The 24,595-nt window shown below is 31.1% G+C and overlaps 4 protein-coding genes across 6 annotated transcripts; 2 read left to right on the forward strand and 2 right to left on the reverse strand.

Moving 5' to 3' along the window:
- Positions 1-1,250: 1,250 nt before the first annotated feature.
- LOC119609758 lies at positions 1,251-1,963 on the reverse strand. The gene is made up of 2 exons (XM_037964661.1): positions 1,836-1,963; positions 1,251-1,759 (listed from the first exon to the last, which is right to left on the reverse strand). The coding sequence occupies exons 1-2, from the start codon at positions 1,860-1,862 to the stop codon at positions 1,319-1,321; spliced, it is 468 nt and encodes a 155-aa protein (XP_037820589.1). The 5' UTR covers positions 1,863-1,963; the 3' UTR covers positions 1,251-1,318.
- Positions 1,964-5,442: 3,479 nt separating this feature from the next.
- LOC119609760 (threonine-rich protein) lies at positions 5,443-7,987 on the forward strand. Its single transcript, XM_037964665.1, has 4 exons — positions 5,443-5,640; positions 5,700-5,817; positions 5,879-6,635; positions 7,764-7,987. The coding sequence occupies exons 1-4, from the start codon at positions 5,626-5,628 to the stop codon at positions 7,885-7,887; spliced, it is 1,014 nt and encodes a 337-aa protein (XP_037820593.1). The 5' UTR covers positions 5,443-5,625; the 3' UTR covers positions 7,888-7,987.
- A 3,646-nt stretch (positions 7,988-11,633) lies between these two features.
- On the forward strand, positions 11,634-21,638 carry LOC119609757. Its single transcript, XM_037964660.1, is given in 8 exon segments — positions 11,634-11,881; positions 11,970-12,081; positions 12,156-12,182; positions 12,185-12,644; positions 14,466-14,559; positions 20,734-21,105; positions 21,167-21,330; positions 21,388-21,638. Coding segments are annotated over 8 exon segments (1,440 nt in total). The 5' UTR covers positions 11,634-11,836; the 3' UTR covers positions 21,554-21,638.
- On the reverse strand, positions 14,381-15,963 carry LOC119609759. 3 transcript variants are annotated; one of them, XM_037964662.1, is made up of 5 exons: positions 15,876-15,963; positions 15,409-15,795; positions 15,168-15,348; positions 14,663-14,818; positions 14,381-14,597 (listed from the first exon to the last, which is right to left on the reverse strand). In XM_037964662.1, the coding sequence occupies exons 1-5, from the start codon at positions 15,900-15,902 to the stop codon at positions 14,584-14,586; spliced, it is 765 nt and encodes a 254-aa protein (XP_037820590.1). In that variant the 5' UTR covers positions 15,903-15,963; the 3' UTR covers positions 14,381-14,583. The 3 variants fall into 3 exon arrangements, with proteins under 3 accessions (XP_037820590.1, XP_037820591.1, XP_037820592.1); XM_037964663.1 differs by having other exon boundaries at positions 14,659-14,818; XM_037964664.1 differs by having other exon boundaries at positions 15,405-15,795.
- Positions 21,639-24,595: the final 2,957 nt, after the last annotated feature.

Here is a 24,595-nt window from a genome sequence, read left to right on the forward strand (position 1 = left end):
CTGCATTATTATTGAATTCCTTTGTTGCAGGATTTTCCTATAAACTGAGTCATAGAAAGGCGGTTTTAGAGTTCGAGATCTCGTAGGTCGTCTGAACTAACCAATGTGGGAGATGATGTGTTTTTAACGAGGCTTGAAATGGAACAATCAATTTTTCTAGGATTTCATTAGGGTACTGGCCTTTGTTAGTTGTATATTTAATAATTGCAAACGACTATTCAAAAGATATCCTACAATCAAAAATGGTTATGGAGTTATATCACTGATGTCTTTAAAAATAGTCGACCTATATTTATATACCAAAAATATGGCAGTAGAAACTCTCTTCTCTTGATAAGATCACGACTTTTTGCTAGATTTACAAAAGTGCAGTCTTGGATTAGAGCCAAATTTTCCATTAAATAAAACTATCCATCTGTTGTTGGCAGTGATGGAAAATAATTTTAACCATTTAGATTCGTCTATGGTTAAGCTGAGGTTATTAGGCCCATATTTATTCACACCTTACGAAATGCCAAGGAGTCAGAGGAACTCGGTCCCTCATGCGATCTTGTTCAATCGTCCAGTTTACTGCTCCAAGATAGATAAGTGTTAGTGCTGTTTCAATATGTATATCTTTGTGTTGGGCAAGAGTTTACCAATTCTCCCAATGCAGTTTTTATTAAGGCTTGGGCCTTCTAATGATAATGATGATTTGTAACTCAGATAATAATGTCAAGCTAGTTGATGATTTCAATTACTAAACTTCAGACACTTGGGTCTCACTTGATCTTTGTTGCTTTATAACTTTAGCGTCAACCGCCTAAAAATTAGTTCAAGGTGCTTGTTTGCCGTGACCCTGTATGATATTTTTGAAGCATCTCTAGATGAGCTGGAGATCAGATTTAATGCTGACATATAGCACGGCTTTAGTCATATACACATGCCCGCTTCACTTCTGATTAGTCTCTGTATGGGTTCAAAGCAGGATTCAATATTTACTCATATTTAGGTATATCTTAAATGATTGTACCCTTAAAGTTTTAAGTACCGGATCTCGAGCACCCAGCTACCTATATACTAACACATATATGTATATCGAAGAGAGCGCCAGTTTTTTTCGGTCAACTTTCCATCCTAAAGCTCTTTATGTTTACAAGGAAAGCTTTTTATCTTTTAACAGTTTGATAATGTCAGGTTCTGGTCCCCCAAATTACCTTAAGTCGAAAATTGAGTACGTTTTCTCAATTTCGAAAATAAATAACAACTAATTAAATATTAAAAAACGCAAACATGTATTTCATAAAGTCATTAATTTCACAAATATATAACACAATATTTACAATGGTGTCTCTCTATCGCATTCAGAAGTAGTTGGCCTCTCGCACTCATTTACGCATATTTCGATACTTTGTGTACTACATGTTAAACCTTTGGGACAATTTATGTTCTTTTGACTCAAAGTTTTATCAGGATTACATTGAGCGAAAGTTGTGCGACTTGTACAGGCAAATAATTTGAAACCATCACAAATTCCGCATCCTTTATTAGGTTCACAAGCGGGTTGTGCGCTTCCAGAGACATTTGCGCATTTTAAGCTTGTGGCACTGCAAACTTTACCCGGAGGGCAGCTGTAAACGTTGCTAGTATCTGGTTTGCCTCCAAAGCACATATTGAAAGCTGTTTCATTGACACAAGCAATACCATAATCAGTGCATAAATTGCATTTAGCTTTAGTGTAAGTGGGGGCCAGGATAAAGGCAGCAGCCAAAAGGAAGGACTATTGCAACACAAATACATTTTTTTTATTAAATTTAATTCTGAAAATATTAGCATGGTTTTAATTAAATACTTACCAATTTTAACAAGGTTGATTGAGCCATTTTTCTAAAATTTTATTTTCTTTTTGCTGTTTTTAAATTGAAGTATTGTTGTGAATGATCTTAAAGTTACTAAATAATTTTATCAAATATTCACACGTTTTTATATTAAATTAAATGCTTTCATTTTCTTACTGAAATTAAGAAAATGATATTTTATCTTTGCAACAGATAAGATAATTTAAGAGCACATATTCTGAAATAGAAGCAACATATTTTATGATTTACCATTGTTTCGGTTATAATCCATAAGTAAATAAATAATACTAAATATTATCTTCATAGAACTTACCTTGAGCATATTTTGTAATTTTCTAACAAATTTTAATAGACAGAGTACCAAACTCTATCTAAAGTGTTACTTTTGCAATCTTGATTAGATCGTGAGAATATTAAAGAGTTATTTTAACACTTTAAAATGAGTTGATGCGGGTCAAGGTTGTCACTTGTATTACAGATTTTAGGGGAGTGTATCTTAATGTTACAGGGTTTTTTTATATATAGGTTACTTAAACATATGTCTTTATAAAGGCTTCAGCTTCTGCGAAACTTAAAATCGGTTAAGATTAAACTATGTTACTGAGTTCCATTGGATCCATTACAGTGGTTATAGGTATGAAAACCCGCATCTCAAGATTTTGGAGGTGTTTGGCAAATTTCAAAATTTGATTATTGTTCTACTCGGATCCAACTTTCAGAAAAATAGTATAATTTCCCAGGAATTTCAACTTTCGTTTATTTTGTCTCCCTGTGTAATAGTACCAAGGGTTTTCCGTTCTATATGATTTCATAAAAACGCTTTGAAATGTAAAGAAATGAAATTGATAGTCATTCTGATCACATACATATTTAACATTTACATAATACATATAATTTAAATTTAAGTTAAAAAAGTATAATTTAAAAACGTATAAACGTTAAGATGTCCCGTGGACCAATTTTTTATGGGACTACGTCTCTAACTATGCCGACTAATATACTTAATAAAAAAAATATATGTATATATTTTTTGAAAGAGGCCTCAGTTTCCTATACATACATATATTGCATGGGATGGAAATTCTTGATGTACGCGCAACATATTCAAAGAAAGTTCTGCAATCTTTTCGAAAAGGGTTTCAAACATTTCGTAATTTTGAGCTTATCGCAGGAAAAATAGTTAAATTTATTATTAGAGTATTTTTGGTCCAAAATGTATATGTATATACATTAGGGATATAACTAATTTGGCGAAATTTTTGGCATACCACCACGAGATGGCCAATGTTGTATAATTATTGAAAATATTTTTTTAGGTCATTTGAAATCAAAAACATCACGCACCAAGCCTAATTTCTAATATAAACCATTTTTTTTTAAATTTTTAATTTTTTTTAATTTTAAGATTAAAATATTTATAAATGGGCATTTCTACCTAGAAGTATATTTTTGTCACATCGCGACTCATCATTGCCTATATCTCCGAATTTTTTGATTTTTCGCAAATATACTATTTTATATCCCTAAATCAAAAAGTCCATAAAAAATTATTTGTTGATCATATTTGTTTTGGCCATATCTCCGATTCTTATGGACCGATTTTGCGGGTTTTAAACAACTAAAGACATATGGAGCCTTCAAAAAACTGATTATAAAAAACAGACGGACAGACATTTGGAGCGTGAATTTTTTTAGCCAACCGCGAAAAAAAATTAATGTAGTTTCTCATAGTTTTTAATACTCTATTCGACTATGATATGCCAACTTGCATATTTGTAAAGAATATCAATAGTTATATCCCTAATATACATATGCGAAACATTTTTTTAAATATTATTCGTAGTAGTTAGTTAGTTAGTTAGTTAGTTAGTTAGTTAGTTAGTTAGTTAGTTAGTAGTTAGCTGGTTAGTAGTTAGTTAGTAAGTAGTAAGTTAGTTAGTTAGTTAGTTAGTTAGTTAGTTAGTAGTTAGTTAGTTAGTTGTTGTTAGTAGTTAGTTAGTTAGTAGTTAGTAGTTAGTTAGTTAGTAGTTAGTTAGTTAGTTAGTTAGTTAGTTAGTTAGTTAGTTAGTTAGTAGTCAGTCAGTTAGTTAGTTAGTTAGTTAGTTAGTTAGTAGTTAGTTAGTTAGTTAGTTAGTTAGTTAGTTAGTTAGTTAGTAGTTAGTTAGTTAGTAGTTAGTTAGTTAGTAGTTTTAGTTAGTTAGTTAGTTAGTTAGTTAGTAGTAGTTAGTTAGTTAGTTAGTTAGTTAGTTAGTTAGTTAGTTAGTTAGTTAGTTAGTAGTTAGTTAGTTAGTTAGTTAGTTAGTTAGTTAGTTAGTTAGTAGTTAGTTAGTTAGTTAGTTAGTTAGTTAGTTAGTTAGTTAGAGTTAGTTAGTTAGTTAGTTAGTTAGTTAGTAGTTAGTTAGTTAGTTAGTTAGTTAGTTAGTTAGTTAGTTAGTTAGTTAGTTAGTTAGTTAGTTAGTTTAGTTAGTTAGTTTAGTTAGTTAGTAGTTAGTTAGTAGTCGTTAGTTAGTTAGTTAGTTAGTAGTTAGTTAGTTAGTTAGTAGTTAGTTAGTTAGTTAGTAGTTAGTTAGTTAGTTAGTTAGTTAGTTAGTTAGTTAGTTAGTTAGTTAGGTTAGTTAGTTAGTTAGTTAGTTAGTTAGTTAGTTAGTTAGTTAGGTAGTTAGTTAGTTAGTTAGTTAGTTAGTTAGTTAGTAGTAGTTAGTTAGTTAGTTAGTTAGTTAGTTAGTTAGTTGGTTAGTAGTTAGTTGTTAGTTAGTAGTTAGTTTAGTTAGTTAGTTAGTTAGTTAGTTAGTTAGTTAGTTAGTTAGTTAGTTAGTTAGTTGAGTTAGTTAGTTAGTTAGTTAGTTAGTAAATGAAGATCAGCTTCTGGTGGGAATTGAACCCACGACATCCCTATTGATAGCCTACAATGGAGGCACACAAATAAAACTCTACTCTACTGTACTCAATCCTTTCTTGACATTAACATAATCGAGTCTTTTTTATTGTTTTATTTACAGAATACTTCGCAGTTCCACATATAAAACGGTAAGTCCACTAATTTTTAATTTTAATATTCCGATTACAACAGATCAATATCGGTACACAATTGAGAATCACTTTATAATCAAAACATATATTATTAAAAAATTAAAAACCTATTCCGAAAATCTCCCTGATTTTCATATTAATATTGATTAACAAAGATAACAAAATACCATAATACATAGCCCTGGTAGTTAATAACCAAAATATCTACCCATAAAGACCCATGTCAATGAGTTGGAAATTTCGAAATATGCGTAGATCGAATACTTTTAAACATTTTTAAAGTTGGTTTTGCATACATCCAATTTGTACATACAAAATTTCATCCCTTTTAACGAGTTAAATACTTCGACATTGAAAAGTTGTCAAAAATTTGGCAATAATATTTATATGTGATAATTTTTACACACTTTCCCAAGAATATTGAGATAACATTATTGAGTTAGTAGGAAAAGATTTTCAAAAATATTGTCAACAAAGTATTAATGGAACTTTCGAATATTATCTTCAAACACGCGGTAATAATTTTATTTGGTAGATAAACATATTCTTAAAGAAAACATGGTTCAGACGAAATATATAATCCCATTGACATTGAACAGTGTGAAGATTTGATGCAATAGTATCAAATAAAAGATAACAAAAGTCTGTGAAAATCGTAAAAAGATATAAAAACAAAAAATATATCTAGAAAACATTCAATTGGGACAAAGATTTTAAGCAGAAAAGTTTACGTTTAAAATTAAAGCTAGAAAAAAATATGTTAAAATTGGTGGTAAGTTTTGAAAATATAAAAATTAAAATTTTTTAAAACTAATAAAATTTGTAATTTAGTTTATTTTTGCCTTAAGTATTGGATGTATCCAATATGCTAAAGCAGTTTGTCATGTATGTAATGAACGAAATGGTGTGGCCTGTATAAGTGAAACCGAGTTTCATCCATGTTTTGGAAGTAAAAATATTTTAAAAATATTTCCTGTAAAACAAATCAATTCAAAATTTTTTTGCTTTAGATGTTCCCGATACCTCATTAAAGTTTTCGTGTTTAGGAGAGAATGAAATATGCACAATAAAAGGTAAAGCTTGTATGGATAAAGACTTACCCGTCTCTCCTGCTTGTGGTGATACCTCGAATTGCGGCAAGTGTAGTAAAGAGCCAAATGCTGATGGAATGTTTGCCTGTACAAGTCGTACAACATTTACCATGTGTCTTGATGGTGAATTAAGTGATATACGCTTAACATGTCCAGAAGATCAAATCTGTGATATAAGTAAAGGAAAAAATAAGGAATATCCATGTGTTCCCAGCTGTAAAGAGAACGAAATCGAATTTTGTGATCTTTACGATCCAATTGATGTGCCTGTGACTACAACACCAGAACCAACGACAACAACTGAATTACCCACAACAACGACAGAAATGGGTACAACAATGACAACAACAGAAAAGGATACAACCACAACAACAGAAAAGGATACAACGACAACAACAACAGAAAAGGATACAACGACAACAACAACAGAAAAGGATACTACAGCAACAACAACAACAGAAAAGTATACAACAGAACCGATTACCACAACTACAGAAAAAATTACCACAACAACCGAAGAGATCACTACAACAACGATATTTGCTCCTACACCTCCAGAAGTCATTACAACAACTACAGAAGAACCCACCACCACAGAAAATCCAGCTGAACTTGTATGCTCACAACAGACAGCAGCTGGACGTTATCCCTATCCAAATGATACCACCTGTAAAAAGTAAGTTTTAATCAGGAAACTATTAAGAAAATTATATTTCGGTTTAATCTCTAAGACTCGTTGAATGATTGAAATCCATTAAGTGGAACTAAATGAGATATAACCATGTAGTAGGTTATATTGGATCGCCTGTCAATATACTATTGCATAGACTAGTCCATATTCTAGCTAATAATAGACTAACCAATAGATAAGTTCATAGACTAGTCCACAGACAGGTCAAGTTAATAGTCTAATCCATATATATAGTTCATTAACTACTCTGTTGACTAGTACAGAAACTAGTCAATAATTTAGTCCATAAAATAGTTAATAGAACAGTCCATAGACCAGGCCATTAACCAGTTCCCTAAACGTGTTCATAGACTAGTTAATAGACTATCCTATAGACCATTTACTTTACTAATCCATTGACTAGTTAATAGTCTGATCCATTCAATAGTCATTAGACTGATCAATAGTCCATAAACTAGTTTCGACCATAACGTGGGATAACTGGCATTGAAACACACTAAGAGGAAATGAGATAAAACCTTTTAGTAGGTATTATTGGGTCACCTGTCAATATACTATAGCATTGGCAAGTCCATAGTCTAGCAAATAGATTTGTCTATAAACAAGCCCACAGATTAGTTCCTAGACTAGTTCAGAGACTAGTCAATGGACTAGCCCACAGACCAGTCCAAAACTGATCTTTAGACATAGACTAATCATAGACTAATTAATAGATTTTCCTATATATCATTTGGTTTACTAGTCCATTGAGTAGTAAATAGTATGATCCATTCATTAGTCATTAGATTAGTTTATAGATAACCTTATAGACCAGTCCATAACTAGTTAAAAGATTCATCCATATACTATAGCATTGGCAAGTCCATAGTTTTCAATATATTTTCCTATAGATCATATACTTTACTAGTCCACTGACTAGTAAATAGTCTGATTCATTTATTACTTATCTAAAGATTCATTCATATACTACTTAATAGAGTCCGTGGATTTCTTCCAAAGTCAAGATCTTTGACTAATCAAAAAACAAGTCCATAGACTAATCGAAAGATTGTTCTATTGCTATATAGAGTCATTTAAATGTACTCATTTTACATTTAATTTTTCTACTTCCAGCTACATCTACTGCTTCAAAAAAGGTGGAGCTATGCAAACGACTTTCCTGAAATGCCCTCCTGAACTTTATTTCAATCCTTCGACAAGCTTGTGTGGTCAAGTTAAGCCTGAGGGTTGTCTCTAAATGTAATTGTTTTTTTTTACGATTTAAGATTTAGTATTTAGCTCTTAAAGCTAATTTTAGTAATAAATATTAAAGAAAGTGAATGAATGAAAGACAAAGAGACATATAGTGTTTATTTATTGTTTCCATATCCATTATAAAGTCTTAATATTTTTCCAGTAAAAGTCTGTGTTACGCTCCATTGTTTCTCACTTGGGTGATAATTGATAATATGATATTTTGTGTGCGAGTTCTAAAGTTCTTTTAATTTTTGTATAATTTTATGACTTTTAAAGATTTCTGTTATTTATTTAATGGTTTAATAATATAATCGAAAGGTATTTTTATGGTTTTAAAGTACCCTACGTTGGGGGGAGAATTTATTCAATGTTTGTTCAGATAATAGACGAAACTAGTCCAAACTAGAGATGAGACTACGGTATATAATTTAAACGAGATTATAGCATAGATTATATAGATAAGACTAATATAACACAGACTATACATGAGTCCAAACTATAAACGAGAAAATAGTCCAGACTATAGACAAGACTATTATAGTCCACACTATAGACGATACTATAGTCCACACTATAGACGATACTATAGTCGAGACTATAAACGATACTATAGTCCAGACTATAGACGATACTATAGTCCAGACTATAGACGATACTATAGTCCAGACTATAAACAATACTATAGTCCAGACTATAAACAATACTATAGTCCAGACTATAGACGATACTATAGTTCAGACTATAGACGATACTATAGTCCAGACTTTAGACGATACTATAGTCCAGACTATAGACGATACTATAGTCCAGACTATAGACGATACTATAGTCCAGACTATAGACGATATTATATTCCAGACTATAGACGATACTATAGTCCAGACTATAGACTATACTATAATCCAGACTATAGACGATACTATAGTCCAGACTGTAGACGAAACTATATTCCAGACTATAGACGATACTATAGTCCAGACTATAGACGATACTATAGTCCAGACTTTAGACGATACTATAGTCCAGACTATAGATGATACTATAGTTCAGACTATAGACGATACTATAGTCCAGACTTTAGACGATACTATAGTCCAGACTATAGACGATACTATAGTCCAGACTATAGACGATACTATAGTCCAGACTATAGACGATACTATAGTCCAGACTGTAGACGAAACTATATTCCAGACTATAGACGATACTATAGTCCAGACTATAGACGATACTATAGTCCAGACTATAGATGATATTATAGTCCAGACTATAGACGATACTATAGTTCAGACTATAGACGATACTATAGTCCAGACTTTAGACGATACTATAGTCCAGACTATAGACGATACTATAGTCCAGACTATAGATGATATTATAGTCCAGACTATAGACGATACTATAGTCCAGACTATAGGCGATGCTATAGTCCAGACTATAGACTATACTATAATCCAGACTATAGACGATACTATAGTCCAGACTGTAGACGAAACTATATTCCAGACTATAGACAATACTATAGTCCAGATTATAGACGATATTATAGTCCAGACTATAGACGATACTATAGTCCAGACTATAGACGAGACTATAGTCTAGACTATAGATGAGACTGTAGACGAGACTATAGTCCAGACTATAGGCGAGACTATAGTCCAGACTATAGTCCAGGCTATAGTCCAGACTATAGTCCCAGGCTATAGTCCAGACTATAGACGATACTATAGTCCAGACTATAGACGATACTATAGTCCAGACTATAGACGATATTATATTCCAGACTATAGACGATACTATAGTCCAGATTATAGTCTAGAATAAACTATAGACGAGACAATAGTCCTCATAAAGACGAGACTATAGATTATAAACGAGACAATAGTCCAGACTATAGACGAGACTATAGACGTGACTATAGACGTGACTATAGTCTATAGTCCAGACTATAGACGAGACTATATTTCAGACTAAAGTCTATTGTCTGGACTATAGTCTAGTCTATAGTCTGGACTATAGACGAGGCTATGGATTATAAACGAGACTATAGTCCAGACTATAGGCGAGACTATAGTCCAGACTATAGACGATACTATAGTCCAGACTATAGGCGATGCTATAGTCCAGACTATAGACGATACTATAGTCCAGACTATAGACGATACTATAGTCCAGACTATAGACGATATTATATTCCAGACTATAGACGATACTATAGTCCAGACTATAGACTATACTATAATCCAGACTATAGACGATACTATAGTCCAGACTGTAGACGAAACTATATTCCAGACTATAGACGATACTATAGTCCAGACTAGACGATACTAGGACGATACTATATTCCAAGACTATGATGATATTATAGTCCAGACTATAGACGATTTCTATAGTCCAGACTATAGACGATACTATAGTCCAGACTATAGACGATACTATAGTCCAGACTATAGGCGTGCGATAGTCCAGACTATAGACTATACTATAATCCAGACTATAGACGATACTATAGTCCAGACTGTAGACGAAACTATATTCCAGACTATAGACAATACTATAGTCCCAGATTATAGACGATATTATAGTCCAGACTATAGACGATACTATAGTCCAGACTATAGACGAGACTATAGTCTAGACTATAGATGAGACTGTAGACGAGACTATAGTCCAGACTATAGACGATACTACAGTCCAGACTATAGACAATACTACAGTCCAGACTATAGACAATACTATAATCCAGACTATAGACAATACTATAGTCCAGACTATAGATGATACTATAGTCCAGACTATAGACGATACTATAGTCCAGATTATAGTCTAGAATAAACTATAGACGAGACAATAGTCCTCATAAAGACGAGACTATAGATTATAAACGAGACAATAGTCCAGACTATAGACGAGACTATAGACGTGACTATAGACGTGACTATAGTCTATAGTCCAGACTATAGACGAGACTATATTCAGACTAAAGTCTATTGTCTGGACTATAGTCTAGTCTATAGTCTGGACTATAGACGAGGCTATGGATTATAAACGAGACTATAGTCCAGACTATAGAAGAAACAATAGTCCAGACTATAGCCAAAACTATAGTCTAGATTATAGACGAGTCACGACTATTTACGAGACTTTAGCTAAGACTATAGACGTGACTATAGTCCAAGCTATAGTTCAGACTATAGAAAATACTATTGTCCATACTAGAGACGAAACTATGATTCAGGCTATTGACGAGACTATGGACTAGAGTATAGTTCAGACTTTGGACGAGACTGTTGTCGAAACTATCGAGTAACGAGACTGTTACCAGACTACACGATCACAATATCGTCCAAAGAAGTAAGGGCTTTAAAATGGGCAAAATGCTGAAAAACGAGCGATCCTAACCTCACATCACCCTCTTTTCGACTAAACAAATGAAGTAATCCAACTAGAATTCAACGTTTTAAAGCAAAAAATCCACTTTCTTTAAACGCCATAAAGATAAGGGATTCCAAGAAGTCTTTATTACCCAAACAAACTAATCATATTTTCAAAATAACTAAATCCATAAATTTATACTGCTACTAGAGGCAAATCCAGACAACAAGTTTCCAACATTTATGATATTTTTACTAGTCATAGAGATATTTTACTATTTATTTACACAGCATCAGCGTAAAGAAAAGACAAATAAAAATTCAACAAAAAAGAAATGTTAACATATAAATTAACACCATCATCAAAATAGAATTGTCAACATGGAGAGTATCTACGGAAGACACAGAAAAACATTCTTAGTTTAAGTTTTTTTTTAACTAAAAATCAACAAAATCATGATCATGGACAAGTAGTAGCAAGGCAGTCGTCAAAACGTTCGGATTAAAACAGAAAGTTAAGTGAAATTGGTAAAAAAAAATTACTCGAAAAATTTAAAATTCAAAAAAGTAAAAATGTTTATAAAAAAATTTGGAAAGTTCCATTTAGTGATGTGGCAAGTAAGTGTTAAAAAAAATTTTCTACATAAAATTAAGTTTATCTTTTTAAAGTTTTTTATAACAAATCCTTTTTTGCACTATTTTTAAGCTCATTTGTCTCATATTGGCGTATATCAACTACTCATCAGCGGAGTGTAATGTCTGTCAGGCAAATCAGGCGGCCTGTGTAAATTCCACCTCATTTTATTTGTGTTTTGGAAGTAATTTCTCTTTTTTTATTTCACATATCACAAGCAAATTAATTTCATTTCCTTTTTTTGTTCTTTTGCTCCAGATAATAAACCCAATACAAATGTTTTATATCATGTAAAGATGGTTTTGATTGTACGGATTTAAGTGCCATTTGTGTTCAAACTTCATCACAGCGACCGCCCAGTTGTGGTGATACATCACTGTGTGGCATGTGTGCGGCCCATCGTAATTATTTGTTTGCTTGCCTCAGTCGTACCACATTCCAAATGTGTTACGGTGCCATACGACCCACCGGACAAATTGGTTATTGTCCATCCGGTTATGTTTGTGACGGTAATAGCGATGCTGTTTGTGTTCTAGAGAATACAGTCGATAGTGTAACCTGTGATATTGTGGACGATGGTGGAGTAACATCATCATCGACTTCGAAACCGTCAACAAATACACCACCCACAGATCCCGAAACCACAGATAATCCTGGTAGTGGTATGTTAACACCAACCGAGGTGTGTGAACAAAAACGTTCGTTGGGCTTATATCCGACTGTTCCGAATGATCCGTATTGTAAAAGGTAATTGAGTACATATTTGAAATTATATATTCGTACATATTGAAATTCACACTTAACTTAGGGTTAAAGTTTTTAACTTTGGGTTAAAAATAATCACTTAACCGTTTCCTAGCTGACTATAAAGTGAAAAAGCTTCCGATTGAACTACAAGCCTTTGATGGTATTATTAAACTTATTAATAAACTGGTGTGATCAGATAATAAAAGTTCGATATACCGTGGAATATTGAATTTGAAGAACCTCGGTACAGTAGAATTTGTAGGGAATTACTTTTGATAAGCAAATACTAATGTTTCTTTGTAAATGATAAGCTCAAAACAAGGGGTATGGTATATTCAAGAAAAGTTTTAATACGTCCGATAGTTGGCATCGTAGTTTTTAAATTTAGTCAATTAAACTTAAACCGATTATTTTAAAATTTTAGAGATTTTTAGACCTTTACTTGGAGTGTGTCATATATCAAACTTGGGTATTAGTGGGAAAATATTTCTTAGAAACTTTTATATACATAAATCCCAGGTCATACAGAGCTTTAATCTTATTTACTTCTCATGTCTAGAGCAACCATTAGAAAATTACTTAAATGTATGTTCGATTAGGAAGATATTAAACTAAACTAGGAAGAGATTATGCCGAAAACTTAAAAGAGTAGTTTTTTTCTGAATATGTGAAACTAATGAATTAGATCACGATAAAATTCAGACCCCTTAAAATGCTTTCAAAAATATAACTGGATTTGGAGTTCACTTTTAGGGTGTACCTTCATTGTTTTTATGGTAGAATTGTTGACGATGGGTCTCCAATACCTTCTCGATCAATAAAAGTCATATAAATCAAATTTTAAACTTTCTTTAATGAATTTAGCCTTTTAGTGTTCACTAGATTTCCAGATATCTATAACGTTTTCCCGTCTTAATTTCGATATAACCCCGAAATTATTAATATTTATGTGTCCATTCTTGCATTAGCCAATCTGAACACTACCATGTTAAATAAGACAAAAATCAATTGTTCTAGAGTTACTTTATTGAACCATAATTATCTTTGCTCTAACTTACTGGGTACTTGCTCGGCAATACCGAAAAGTCGAGATGTTAAACAGACTTAGATATCATAAAAAAGACTCTTTATGATATGATCATGTTTAATAATATAGTTTGTAGGAATAAGCCGGTTTATTTCTGTTCACCAAGGACCTTAATTCATAAAATTCGAATTCTTCTTAAAATGGTTATAGAACTAGTTTTTTATTCATCAATTGGAATGGAGATTATCAAGAGAAAGTAATTCCACGGAAACTTAACGATTGAATATCAATTGTCATTTACTGAACAAGAACTTTATCTATTCTCAGAAATTTTATATAAATTAGTCTTTACCCAACAAAAAAAAAAAGAACTTAAAGAAGCAAAGAAGTAGAATTTTCTCTATGGAAGTACTGGAAAAGACCTGTAGAAGCAATGATCTTGATGCTTGTCATAGAAGAGTCCTTTTTCTGATTCCAAATTCATTACTTCTGAATTACTTCCAGGGGAGTCATTTTGCAGTATCGGTAGATATGACACATCACTTCCAGGGATGTCCTATTAGAAGTACTTCTTCAAAAGATACAATGGATTGATTCTTAAGTACCTAATGTAGTAAATGTGTTAGAAGAAAATTGTAAATGAAACGGGAAATCGGAGCCGGATGATATAATAGAGTTCGATTCGGATATTTTAAAATGATTTAAAAAATTATATTTCAGAATTTTTTAAATAGTTATTTTATTATTTCAAATATTTTGAATACATTTAATTACAAAAAAAATTTCCTTTTCAGATACATTTATTGTTATCATTCCAATGGCATTATGACGGGTATGGAATATAACTGCTCCTCGGGTACATACTTTCACATACAACAGGAAAAGTGTGTCTTCAACAAACCGACTTATTGTTTATAATTTAAGTTCTGAAAATAATTTTTAAAAGATATTTTATACATTTTGTAAATATTTCAATAAATATATAACTTACTTTTTCTAAACTTATGAAAACTTTTAATAAACTTAACAACTTGAAGGTCTTGAGGCCACGCAATAAAGTGATACAGGATCAAAGTAGGTGGAACCAGCACAGGTGTAAATTTGTCCAGACCAAGTGCCAGCGTTAGTTTTAAAGCAGTAGATATATCTGAGAATGAAAAAAAGACCCATTACTAGGGGCTAGTTCCTTAAAATTTAACTATAAATTAATGAACATTTTCAATATTAAGATCTTTGTTTAGTTCCATCTGTGAGCTAAGAGTAGATTTTTAATGGAGGTTAAATGTAACCGATTATATCAGACACAACATATCCAAGAGGTGTCAATCAACCATGACATGAACGATTTGTCAAACAGATAGATCTCCTTTATATAAAGCGAACTAAAATCGGTCTGTTTCTATAAATAACCTATCATGAAACTGATTACGATTGAGGGCTCATTGTGGCGGATATTTGTACCAGCCTTAAGATATTAAGAGATAAACTATTTTTACCTTCTACATGATGTATCAAATTCAGAAGGAACTTGGAAACGTTTGTTAATACGCATAACTTGGCAAAAATATTGAGCATAAGTGGGCACGGTAGGGGGAGTCGTAAAAGTGGGGGTCGCTGCCGTAGTGGTTGTAGTAGAAGTCGTAATAGTTGATCCTCCAGTAGGACAGTAGCTGTTAACTAAAAAGAGAAGAAGTAAAAATTTGCCCCTGATCTCTGATAAAAACCATTTAAACATACTCCTGCCGAAGGTGTGGTACATATTTGAGCCGAATTTATATTGCACACTTGACCTGCACCACAAGTTCCCGTCACCGCTGAAGGTGTAGTTTGACCCAAACACAGCGCATAAGTGCTGACACCCGTACAGGCGAATACCAAACTTAAATCACATTTATTACAATCACTACAAGTGGCCGTTACGCCCGCTGAATTCGGCAGACAAATGGTGGCTGTCGCTGTAGAGCAGACATAGTCCGTGGGACAGGTATTGACTGCACCACTAGGCATATTATTCACACAGAATTGATACTCTGTTTGAGAAACACAAACCATTTGATTAACAGCCGAACATACGTTACATTGCGCCTTCAAATGTTCGACATAAATCAAAATTATTGATAAAATCTATAAGAGTTGTAAAAGATATGATTATGAACTAGATTATTATCTTGATCTTTCGTTCGAGTAATTAAATTAATATTTACTTGGAATAGTAACACCTTTGCGTTCATGTTTCGTTTCACTTACAAGTCTTGCAACTAAAACATTTTGATCGTGTTGTCGTTATATTTAATGCAAATATTATAAAATATTTTTTTTACTTTATTTATTTTGATCTTTATTTTCAACTTTTATCTAATCTATAGTTTTTTATGGTCATTATTTATTTATGGAATTTTTGCGAATGAAATGATGGAGAAGGTGTTTGTGATTATTTTATAAAAGAACAGAAGTAATAAAATTAGAAAAGTTTGAGATCGAACTAGGAAAAAGTGAATGATATACCAACTTAAAGTTTAATTACAAGTTAACATGAACGTAAATAAAGAAAAAAATTGAAAAATATCTGAAATAGTTAAAAAATCTAAAATTCCCAAAAAATTTAAAATAAAACTGATGACGATCGATAAGTTGTCAAAATTTAAGAAATCTAATTTTTATTAATTGAATAAAGTTGAAAGATCGGATTTTTTTTTAATTATAAACCCGTACTTTTAAATAACATAGGACCCATAAACTTCTCACTATGGTAGTGTAGGGTACAAAAGCTCATAAATACTTTGTAAAGTAATCTGTGTTAGCAACAAAATTTTAAACACTATTAACAAGTTATTACTAGGATTTCTAATTTTCGACCTGTTTTCATTCTCGGGAAGTGTTAGGGTGGCTCTTCAATATAAGTTTAATATAACAATTGGAGATTTATAACTAGAGTTTTGATGCTTTCTGATGTTTTCTCCAAATTTTTGTAATAAACACTAAGTACTTAAAATATGAAATGGAGTACTTACAATGTTTTCCGAAGCTAAAATATGCTTATAGACTAGTTTATAGACTAGCCTATAGTTCTTTAATAGTTTTAGCCTATAGTCTAACCTATAGACTTCTCTAAATTGTAGTCTATAGTTTAGTCTATAGTTCTGTCTATAGTTTAGTCTATAATCTATTCTATAGTCTAGTCTATAGTCTAGTCTATAGTCTAGTCTACAGTCTAGTCTATAGTCTAGTCTATAGTCTAGTCTAGTTCTGTCTATAGTTTAGTCTATAATCTATTCTATAGTCTAGTCTACTCTAGTCTATAGTCTAGTCTATAGTCTAGTCTAGTCTAGTCTATAGTTAGTCTATAGTCTAGTCTATAGTCTAGTCTATAGTCTAGTCTATAGTCTAGTCTATAGTCTAGTCTATAGTCTAGTCTATAGTCTAGTCTATAGTCTAGTCTATAGTCTAGTCTACAGTCTAGTCTATAGTCTAGTCTACAGTCTAGTCTATAGTCTAGTCTATAGTCTAGTCTATAGTCTAGTCTAGTCTAGTCTATAGTCTAGTCTATAGTCTAGTCTATAGTCTAGTCTATAGTCTAGTCTATAGTCTAGTCTATAGTCTAGTCTATAGTCTAGTCTATAGTCTAGTCTATAGTCTAGTCTATAGTCTAGTCTATAGTCTAGTCTATAGTCTAGTCTATAGTCTAGTCTATAGTCTAGTCTATAGTCTAGTCTATAGTCTAGTCTATAGTCTAGTCTATAGTCTAGTCTATAGTCTAGTCTATAGTCTAGTCTATAGTCTAGTCTATAGTCTCTATAGTCTAGTCTATAGTCTAGTCTATAGTCTAGTCTATAGTCTAGTCTATAGTCTAGTCTATAGTCTAGTCTATAGTCTAGTCTATAGTCTAGTCTATAGTCTAGTCTATAGTCTAGTCTATAGTCTAGTCTATAGTCTAGTCTATAGTCTAGTCTATAGTCTAGTCTATAGTCTAGTCTATAGTCTAGTCTATAGTCTAGTCTATAGTCTAGTCTATAGTCTAGTCTATAGTCTAGTCTATAGTCTAGTCTATAGTCTAGTCTATAGTCTAGTCTATAGTCTAGTCTATAGTCTAGTCTATAGTCTAGTCTATAGTCTAGTCTATAGTCTAGTCTATAGTCTAGTCTATAGTCTAGTCTATAGTCTAGTCTATAGTCTAGTCTATAGTCTAGTCTATAGTCTAGTCTATAGTCTAGTCTATAGTCTAGTCTATAGTCTAGTCTATAGTCTAGTCTATAGTCTAGTCTATAGTCTAGTCTATAGTCTAGTCTATAGTCTAGTCTATAGTCTAGTCTATAGTCTAGTCTATAGTCTAGTCTATAGTCTAGTCTATAGTCTAGTCTATAGTCTAGTCTATAGTCTAGTCTATAGTCTAGTCTATAGTCTAGTCTATAGTCTAGTCTATAGTCTAGTCTATAGTCTAGTCTATAGTCTAGTCTATAGTCTAGTCTATAGTCTAGTCTATAGTCTAGTCTATAGTCTAGTCTATAGTCTAGTCTATAGTCTAGTCTATAGTCTAGTCTATAGTCTAGTCTATAGTCTAGTCTATAGTCTAGTCTATAGTCTAGTCTATAGTCTAGTCTATAGTCTAGTCTATAGTCTAGTCTATAGTCTAGTCTATAGTCTAGTCTATAGTCTAGTCTATAGTCTAGTCTATAGTCTAGTCTATAGTCTAGTCTATAGTCTATAGTCTAGTCTATAGTCTAGTCTATAGTCTAGTCTAGTCTAGTCTAGTCTAGTCTATAGTCTAGTCTATAGTCTAGTCTATAGTCTAGTCTATAGTCTAGTCTATAGTCTAGTCTATAGTCTAGTCTATAGTCTAGTCTATAGTCTAGTCTATAGTCTAGTCTATAGTCTAGTCTATAGTCTAGTCTATAGTCTAGTCTATAGTCTAGTCTATAGTCTAGTCTATAGTCTAGTCTATAGTCTAGTCTATAGTCTAGTCTATAGTCTAGTCTATAGTCTAGTCTATAGTCTAGTCTATAGTCTAGTCTATAGTCTAGTCTATAGTCTAGTCTATAGTCTAGTCTATAGTCTAGTCTATAGTCTAGTCTATAGTCTAGTCTATAGTCTAGTCTATAGTCTAGTCTATAGTCTAGTCTATAGTCTAGTCTATAGTCTAGTCTATAGTCTAGTCTATAGTCTAGTCTATAGTCTAGTCTATAGTCTAGTCTATAGTCTAGTCTATAGTCTAGTCTATAGTCTAGTCTATAGTCTAGTCTATAGTCTAGTCTATAGTCTAGTCTATAGTCTAGTCTATAGTCTAGTCTATAGTCTAGTCTATAGTCTAGTCTATAGTCTAGTCTATAGTCTAGTCTATAGTCTAGTCTATAGTCTAGTCTATAGTCTAGTCTATAGTCTAGTCTATAGTCTAGTCTATAGTCTAGTCTATAGTCTAGTCTATAGTCTAGTCTATAGTCTAGTCTATAGTCTAGTCTATAGTCCGCCTAGAGTCTAGCTAGAGTCTATGCCTACAGTACAGTCTTTAGTCTAGTTTGTAGTCTATAGTGTATATAGTCTAGTCTATAGTCTAGTCTATATTCTAGTCTATAGTCTAGTCTATAGTCTAGTCTATTGTTTAGTCTATAGTCTAGTCTATAGTCTGGTCTATAGGCTAATCTATAGACTAGTCTATAGTCCAGCCTAGAGTCTAGCGTAGAGTCTAGCCGATAGTCTGGCCTACAGTACAGTCTTTAGGCTAGTTTGTAGTCTATAGTGAATTATATAGTCTAGTATATAGTCTAGTCTATATTCTAGTCTATAGACTAGTCTTTAGTCTAGTCTATTGTTTAGTATATAGACTAGTTTATAGTCTGGTCTATAGGCTAATCTATAGTCTAGTCTATAGTATAGTCTAGTCTACAGTCTAGTTTATATTCTAGTAAATAGTCTAGTCTGTACTCTAGTCAATAGAGTAGTCTATAGTGTAGTATATAATCTAGTCTATAGTCTCTAGACCAGACTGTAGTATATAGTCTAGTCAATAGTCTGGTATATAATCTAGTATATAGTTTATTCTATAGTCTAGTATATAGTTTAGTATTTAGTATATAGTCTAATCTATAGTGTAGTCTATAGTATAGTCTAGACTATAGTAGTCTATGGTCTAGTCTATGGTACAGTCTATAGTCTACACTATAGTGTAGTCTCGTGTATAGTCTAGTATAGTGTATATTCTAGCTTGTACTCTAATCAATAGAGTAGTCTATAGACTAGTCTGTAGTCTGGTCTGTAGTAGATAGATAACTTTGCCATTTTCTAGCGGATTTTGCAATAATCTTAATCTGTCGATTTTATGTGACATTGGTAGCTAGTCGCAAAATTTAGAATTGTAAAATTAAAAATATATGTATGTATTCCGATGAAAACGGTAACAGTATAAAATATATTGTTTTAATATAGATGGATTTACATATATACGAAATGGCTTTATCTTTATCACTTATTACGGGATCAAAAGTAAATATTTTTGTATCGTAAATGCAAATATACTTTTCTTACAAACTAATTTTCTCCACAAATAAAATAAAACTTTAAAATTTACTATAAATAATAAAAACAAGTACCCTATAACCGATAAGCACTAATTTTTTAAGATTTAGAAACCTATAAGAGAAAAATAATTAAATTCAGATAAGAATTTTATAGTTCTAGTCAATAACAGATATTTTATTCTAGAAATTACTTTAATTTATTTTTGACTCAAGCACTTAATAAAAAAATAGTTAATAAAAAAAATATTATTCTATATAAAATATGTATGTTGTACTCTCGGTTCGTGTTGTCAATGTTCGTCGATCATTGACGTAAAGTATGCAATGGTATCTGTAACGTTATTTATAGGTCGTTGTTGTCGACTACTTTCTTTTTTCTCATTTTCATATAAAAAGTTAACAAAATCTTATTTCTGTGCATTCGTCTTGCCAGTATCTTTAAGATTGTTTAAAATTTTGGAACAAAAATGAAACATTTACTGCTATTTACTTGCGTAAGTAAAAAATTAAAAATTCTAAACAATTTTAATTAAATTTGCTTAATTTTCTACAGATATCAATAGTTTTACAACTATTGAACCAATCTCTTTTAGTTCATTCCGAATGTAATATTTGTAATGCCCAAACCGGTAAAGCCTGTATATCAGAAACGGAATTTCAAGAATGTGATGAGAATAGTAAACCATTTGGTTACAAATACTCATGCAATAACGGTTATTACTGTTCCATGCTGGGAAACTGTACGAAATTAGAAGATTTCAAAGATTGTCAATTATGTGGAGAATGTGATGAAAATAAGATATTTGCGTGTAAAGGGACAAGGACATTTGCATTATGTTTGGGTGGCGATACACCTTCTGAAATAACTGGGGAATGTAGTGAAAACTATGTGTGCAATATAAATAATGCCCAAATCTGTGGTGTAGTAAGTTAAAAATTATAATTTTTATATTTATTAAATTTATAATAAATTCTATTAATAACAGGATGGACCTACTTGCTCCTACGCTGAAGAACCAGCAACTACCACTACAATTGCACCAACAACTACAACAGAATCACCTAGCCAAGATCCCAATGCTTTTTGTCAAAGCATGCAAAAAGCAGGACGTTATCCTGCTGGTTCAAATCCACAAACTACTTGCCGCCAGTAAGTAAATTTTTGTATAAAAATTAAAAAAATATTTAATTTTTCTCTATATTTCAGATACATTAGTTGCGTTAAAGTCGGTAACGATTGGTATGGTCCTATTTATAATTGTCCCGGCCAAACATTTTATGATCCTACGAAAAAAAATTGTGTTGCTGAACAACCAAATACTTGTGGTGGAACGGTCGGACGTTTAGCTTTTCGCCATATTTTATTGGAGTAATTTAACATTTGGTTAGAAAATGCTGAAATGATTGTTATATTCAACATTTTTCGTTTTTGGTTTTAATAAAATAATAATTAAATTTTATCAAAAGTATTTTACTATCAGGAAATTTTCTTTAGAAATTTTTATTTGTTCATTAAAATAATTATGTATTAAAAAATAGAAAATCTTCTATTTTTTCAAAAATTCTCAATTTATAAAATTTAAAATTTTAGGAATATGTTTATTATCTATTTTTAGGAAATTTAATATAAATTTTCGAAAAATAGAATTTTTTAAATTCGCAATAATTTTTAAAATTATTAAATTTTTCGAAAATTTTCAATAAATTTTAAGAAAATTGTCTACTTTTTAATAAATTTCCTAGTTATATAACATTTTCAATAAATTTTCTATTTTTAAAAATAAAAAAAAATTAATTTGAAAATATTTTCCAAAAATTTTTAATTTTTACAAAAATTGTATTAAATTTTCTATTTTAGTTAGTTAGTTAGTTCGTTAGTTAGTTAGTTAGTTAGTTAGTTAGTTAGTTAGTTAGTTAGTAGTTAGTTAGTTAGTTAGGTTAGTAGTTAGTTAGTTAGTTAGTTAGTTAGTTAGTTAGTAGTTAGTTAGTTAGTTAGTTAGTTAGTTAGTTAGTTAGTTAGTTAGTTAGTTAGTTAGTTAGTAGTAGTTAGTTAGTTAGTTAGTTAGTTAGTTAGTTAGTTAGTTAGTTAGTTAGTTAGTTAGTTAGTTAGTTAGTTAGTTAGTTAGTTAGTTAGTAGTAGTTAGTTAGTTAGTTAGTTAGTTAGTTAGTAGTTAGTTAGTAGTTAGTTAGTTAGTTAGTTAGTTAGTTAGTTAGTTAGTTAGTTAGTGTTAGTTAGTTAGTTAGTTAGTTAGTTAGTTAGGTTAGTTAGTTAGTTAGTTAGTTAGTTAGTTAGTTAGTTAGTTAGTTAGTTCGTTAGTTAGTTAGTTAGTTAGTAGTTAGTTAGTTAGTTAGTTAGTTAGTTAGTTAGTTAGTTAGTTAGTTAGTAGTTAGTTAGTTAGTTAGTTAGTTAGTTAGTTAGTTAGTTAGTTAGTAGTTAGTTAGTTAGTTAGTTAGTTAGTTAGTTAGTTAGTAGTTAGTTAGTTAGTTAGTTAGTTAGTTAGTAGTTAGTTAGTTAGTTAGTTAGTTAGTAGTTAGTTAGTTAGTTAGTTAGTTAGTTAGTTAGTTAGTTAGTTAGTTAGTTAGTTAGTTCGTTAGTTAGTTAGTTAGTTAGTAGTTAGTTAGTTAGTAGTTAGTTAGTTAGTTAGTTAGTAGTAGTTAGTTAGTTAGTTAGTAGTTAGTTAGTTAGTTAGTTAGTTAGTTAGTTAGTTAGTTAGTTAGTTAGTTAGTTAGTTAGTTAGTTAGTTCGTTAGTTAGTAGTTAGTTAGTTAGTTAGTTAGTTAGTAGTTAGTTAGTTAGTTAGTTAGTTAGTTAGTTAGTTAGTTAGTTAGTTAGTTAGTTAGTAGTTAGTTAGTAGTTAGTTAGTTAGTTAGTTAGTTAGTTAGTTAGTTAGTTAGTTAGTTAGTTAGTTAGTTAGTTAGTTAGTTAGTTAGTTAGTTAGTTAGTTAGTTAGTTAGTTAGTTAGTTAGTTAGTTAGTTAGTTAGTTAGTTAGTTAGTTAGTTAGTTAGTTAGTTAGTTAGTTAGTAGTTAGTTAGTTAGTTAGTCTTAGTTAGTTAGTTGTAGGTTAGTTAGTTTAGTTAGTTAGTTAGTTAGTAGTAGTTAGTTAGTTAGTTAGTTAGTTAGTTAGTTAGTTAGTTAGTTAGTTAGTTAGTTAGTTAGTTAGGTTAGTTAGTTAGTAGTAGTTAGTTAGTTAGTTAGTTAGTAGTTAGTTAGTTAGTTAGTTAGTTAGTTAGTTAGTTAGTTAGTTAGTTAGGTAGTTAGTTAGTAGTTAGTTAGTTAGTTAGTTAGTTAGTTAGTTAGTTCGTTAGTTAGTTAGTTAATTAATTATTTTTACACTCCAACACTGTCTTTTTATTTATAACAAATCCGGTTTCATTTCTTTTTCCATAACTGTTTCCAACATGTTTGATTGCCCCCTACAAATTGGGGCATCAAACATGTTAGCAAAAATGAAAATTACGACAGCTAGAGCTTTCGTAAACGTATTTACGAGGTTTGAAGGGGTTGTTGTAACCAGTCAAAAAGTCGTTTTTAAATTAATAAAATTACTTAAATTAAACTTTTAAGTTTCTGCTACCAAAAAAAGAACATATTTAAGTAAAAATTTCATATTGTAATCTCACTTGTAACTAGTAGTGTTGCTCTGCTACAGTTGTTGCAACTATGTTGTATGCACCCAATTTGTGGTGACTTGATCTCTGCTGCAGTAAAAAACTCATAAACCAGGAAAACCTTGAAAGTTGACAAATAATTTCTGTTCTAAAGTCATGTTAAAAAAACTTGTAGAAAAACTACAAAAATAAAACTTATGGAAAGTTTTACTCATTTTATATTATTTCTTTTGGAGAAAATTATAATGAATGAAATTTGGTATGTAGGTGAATTTGGCGACAAATTTTAGGGGTAGCTTAGGCATCAGGTGTGTATAAAAACTGTGTCACAGGAAAAACGCACTTACACAAGTATAAAAATACTATAATTGAAGAAATTATAATAATTGGATAATTGTTTTAAATTAGTTTTAAGGAATATACATATTTTGTTTTCAACATTAATTGCGGAAAGTTTGTTAAATAAAGTGATTATTAGGGAAAATATTGGGGAAAATTTATTTATGGGAAATTTATTAAGGGTGCTAGGTAAATTAAGACTAAGACTTGGTTTACTTCGTTCTTAAGATAACCACATAGACAGGTTTAACCAACTCAGATAATGGGAAGTGGGAAATCTGTACATTTATTTAAGGGCTAGTTGAAATAAACCAACAGACAGACGGACTTGCCATAATGATAATGATTAGGTGATAGTGTAGCTTTCAACAAGTAATTTATAAACTTAAAACTCCAGCCAAAACAACTTGCAGTAGCAAAGTAAATAAAATCTAAATCTGATATAAAATCTTTTAAAATTCCTCCAA

The sequence above is a fragment of the Lucilia sericata genome, unplaced genomic scaffold, assembly GCF_015586225.1.
Source record: "Lucilia sericata isolate MDLA Ls3-8-SP2 unplaced genomic scaffold, ASM1558622v1 Contig001055F_arrow, whole genome shotgun sequence".
Taxonomy (NCBI): domain Eukaryota; kingdom Metazoa; phylum Arthropoda; class Insecta; order Diptera; family Calliphoridae; genus Lucilia; species Lucilia sericata.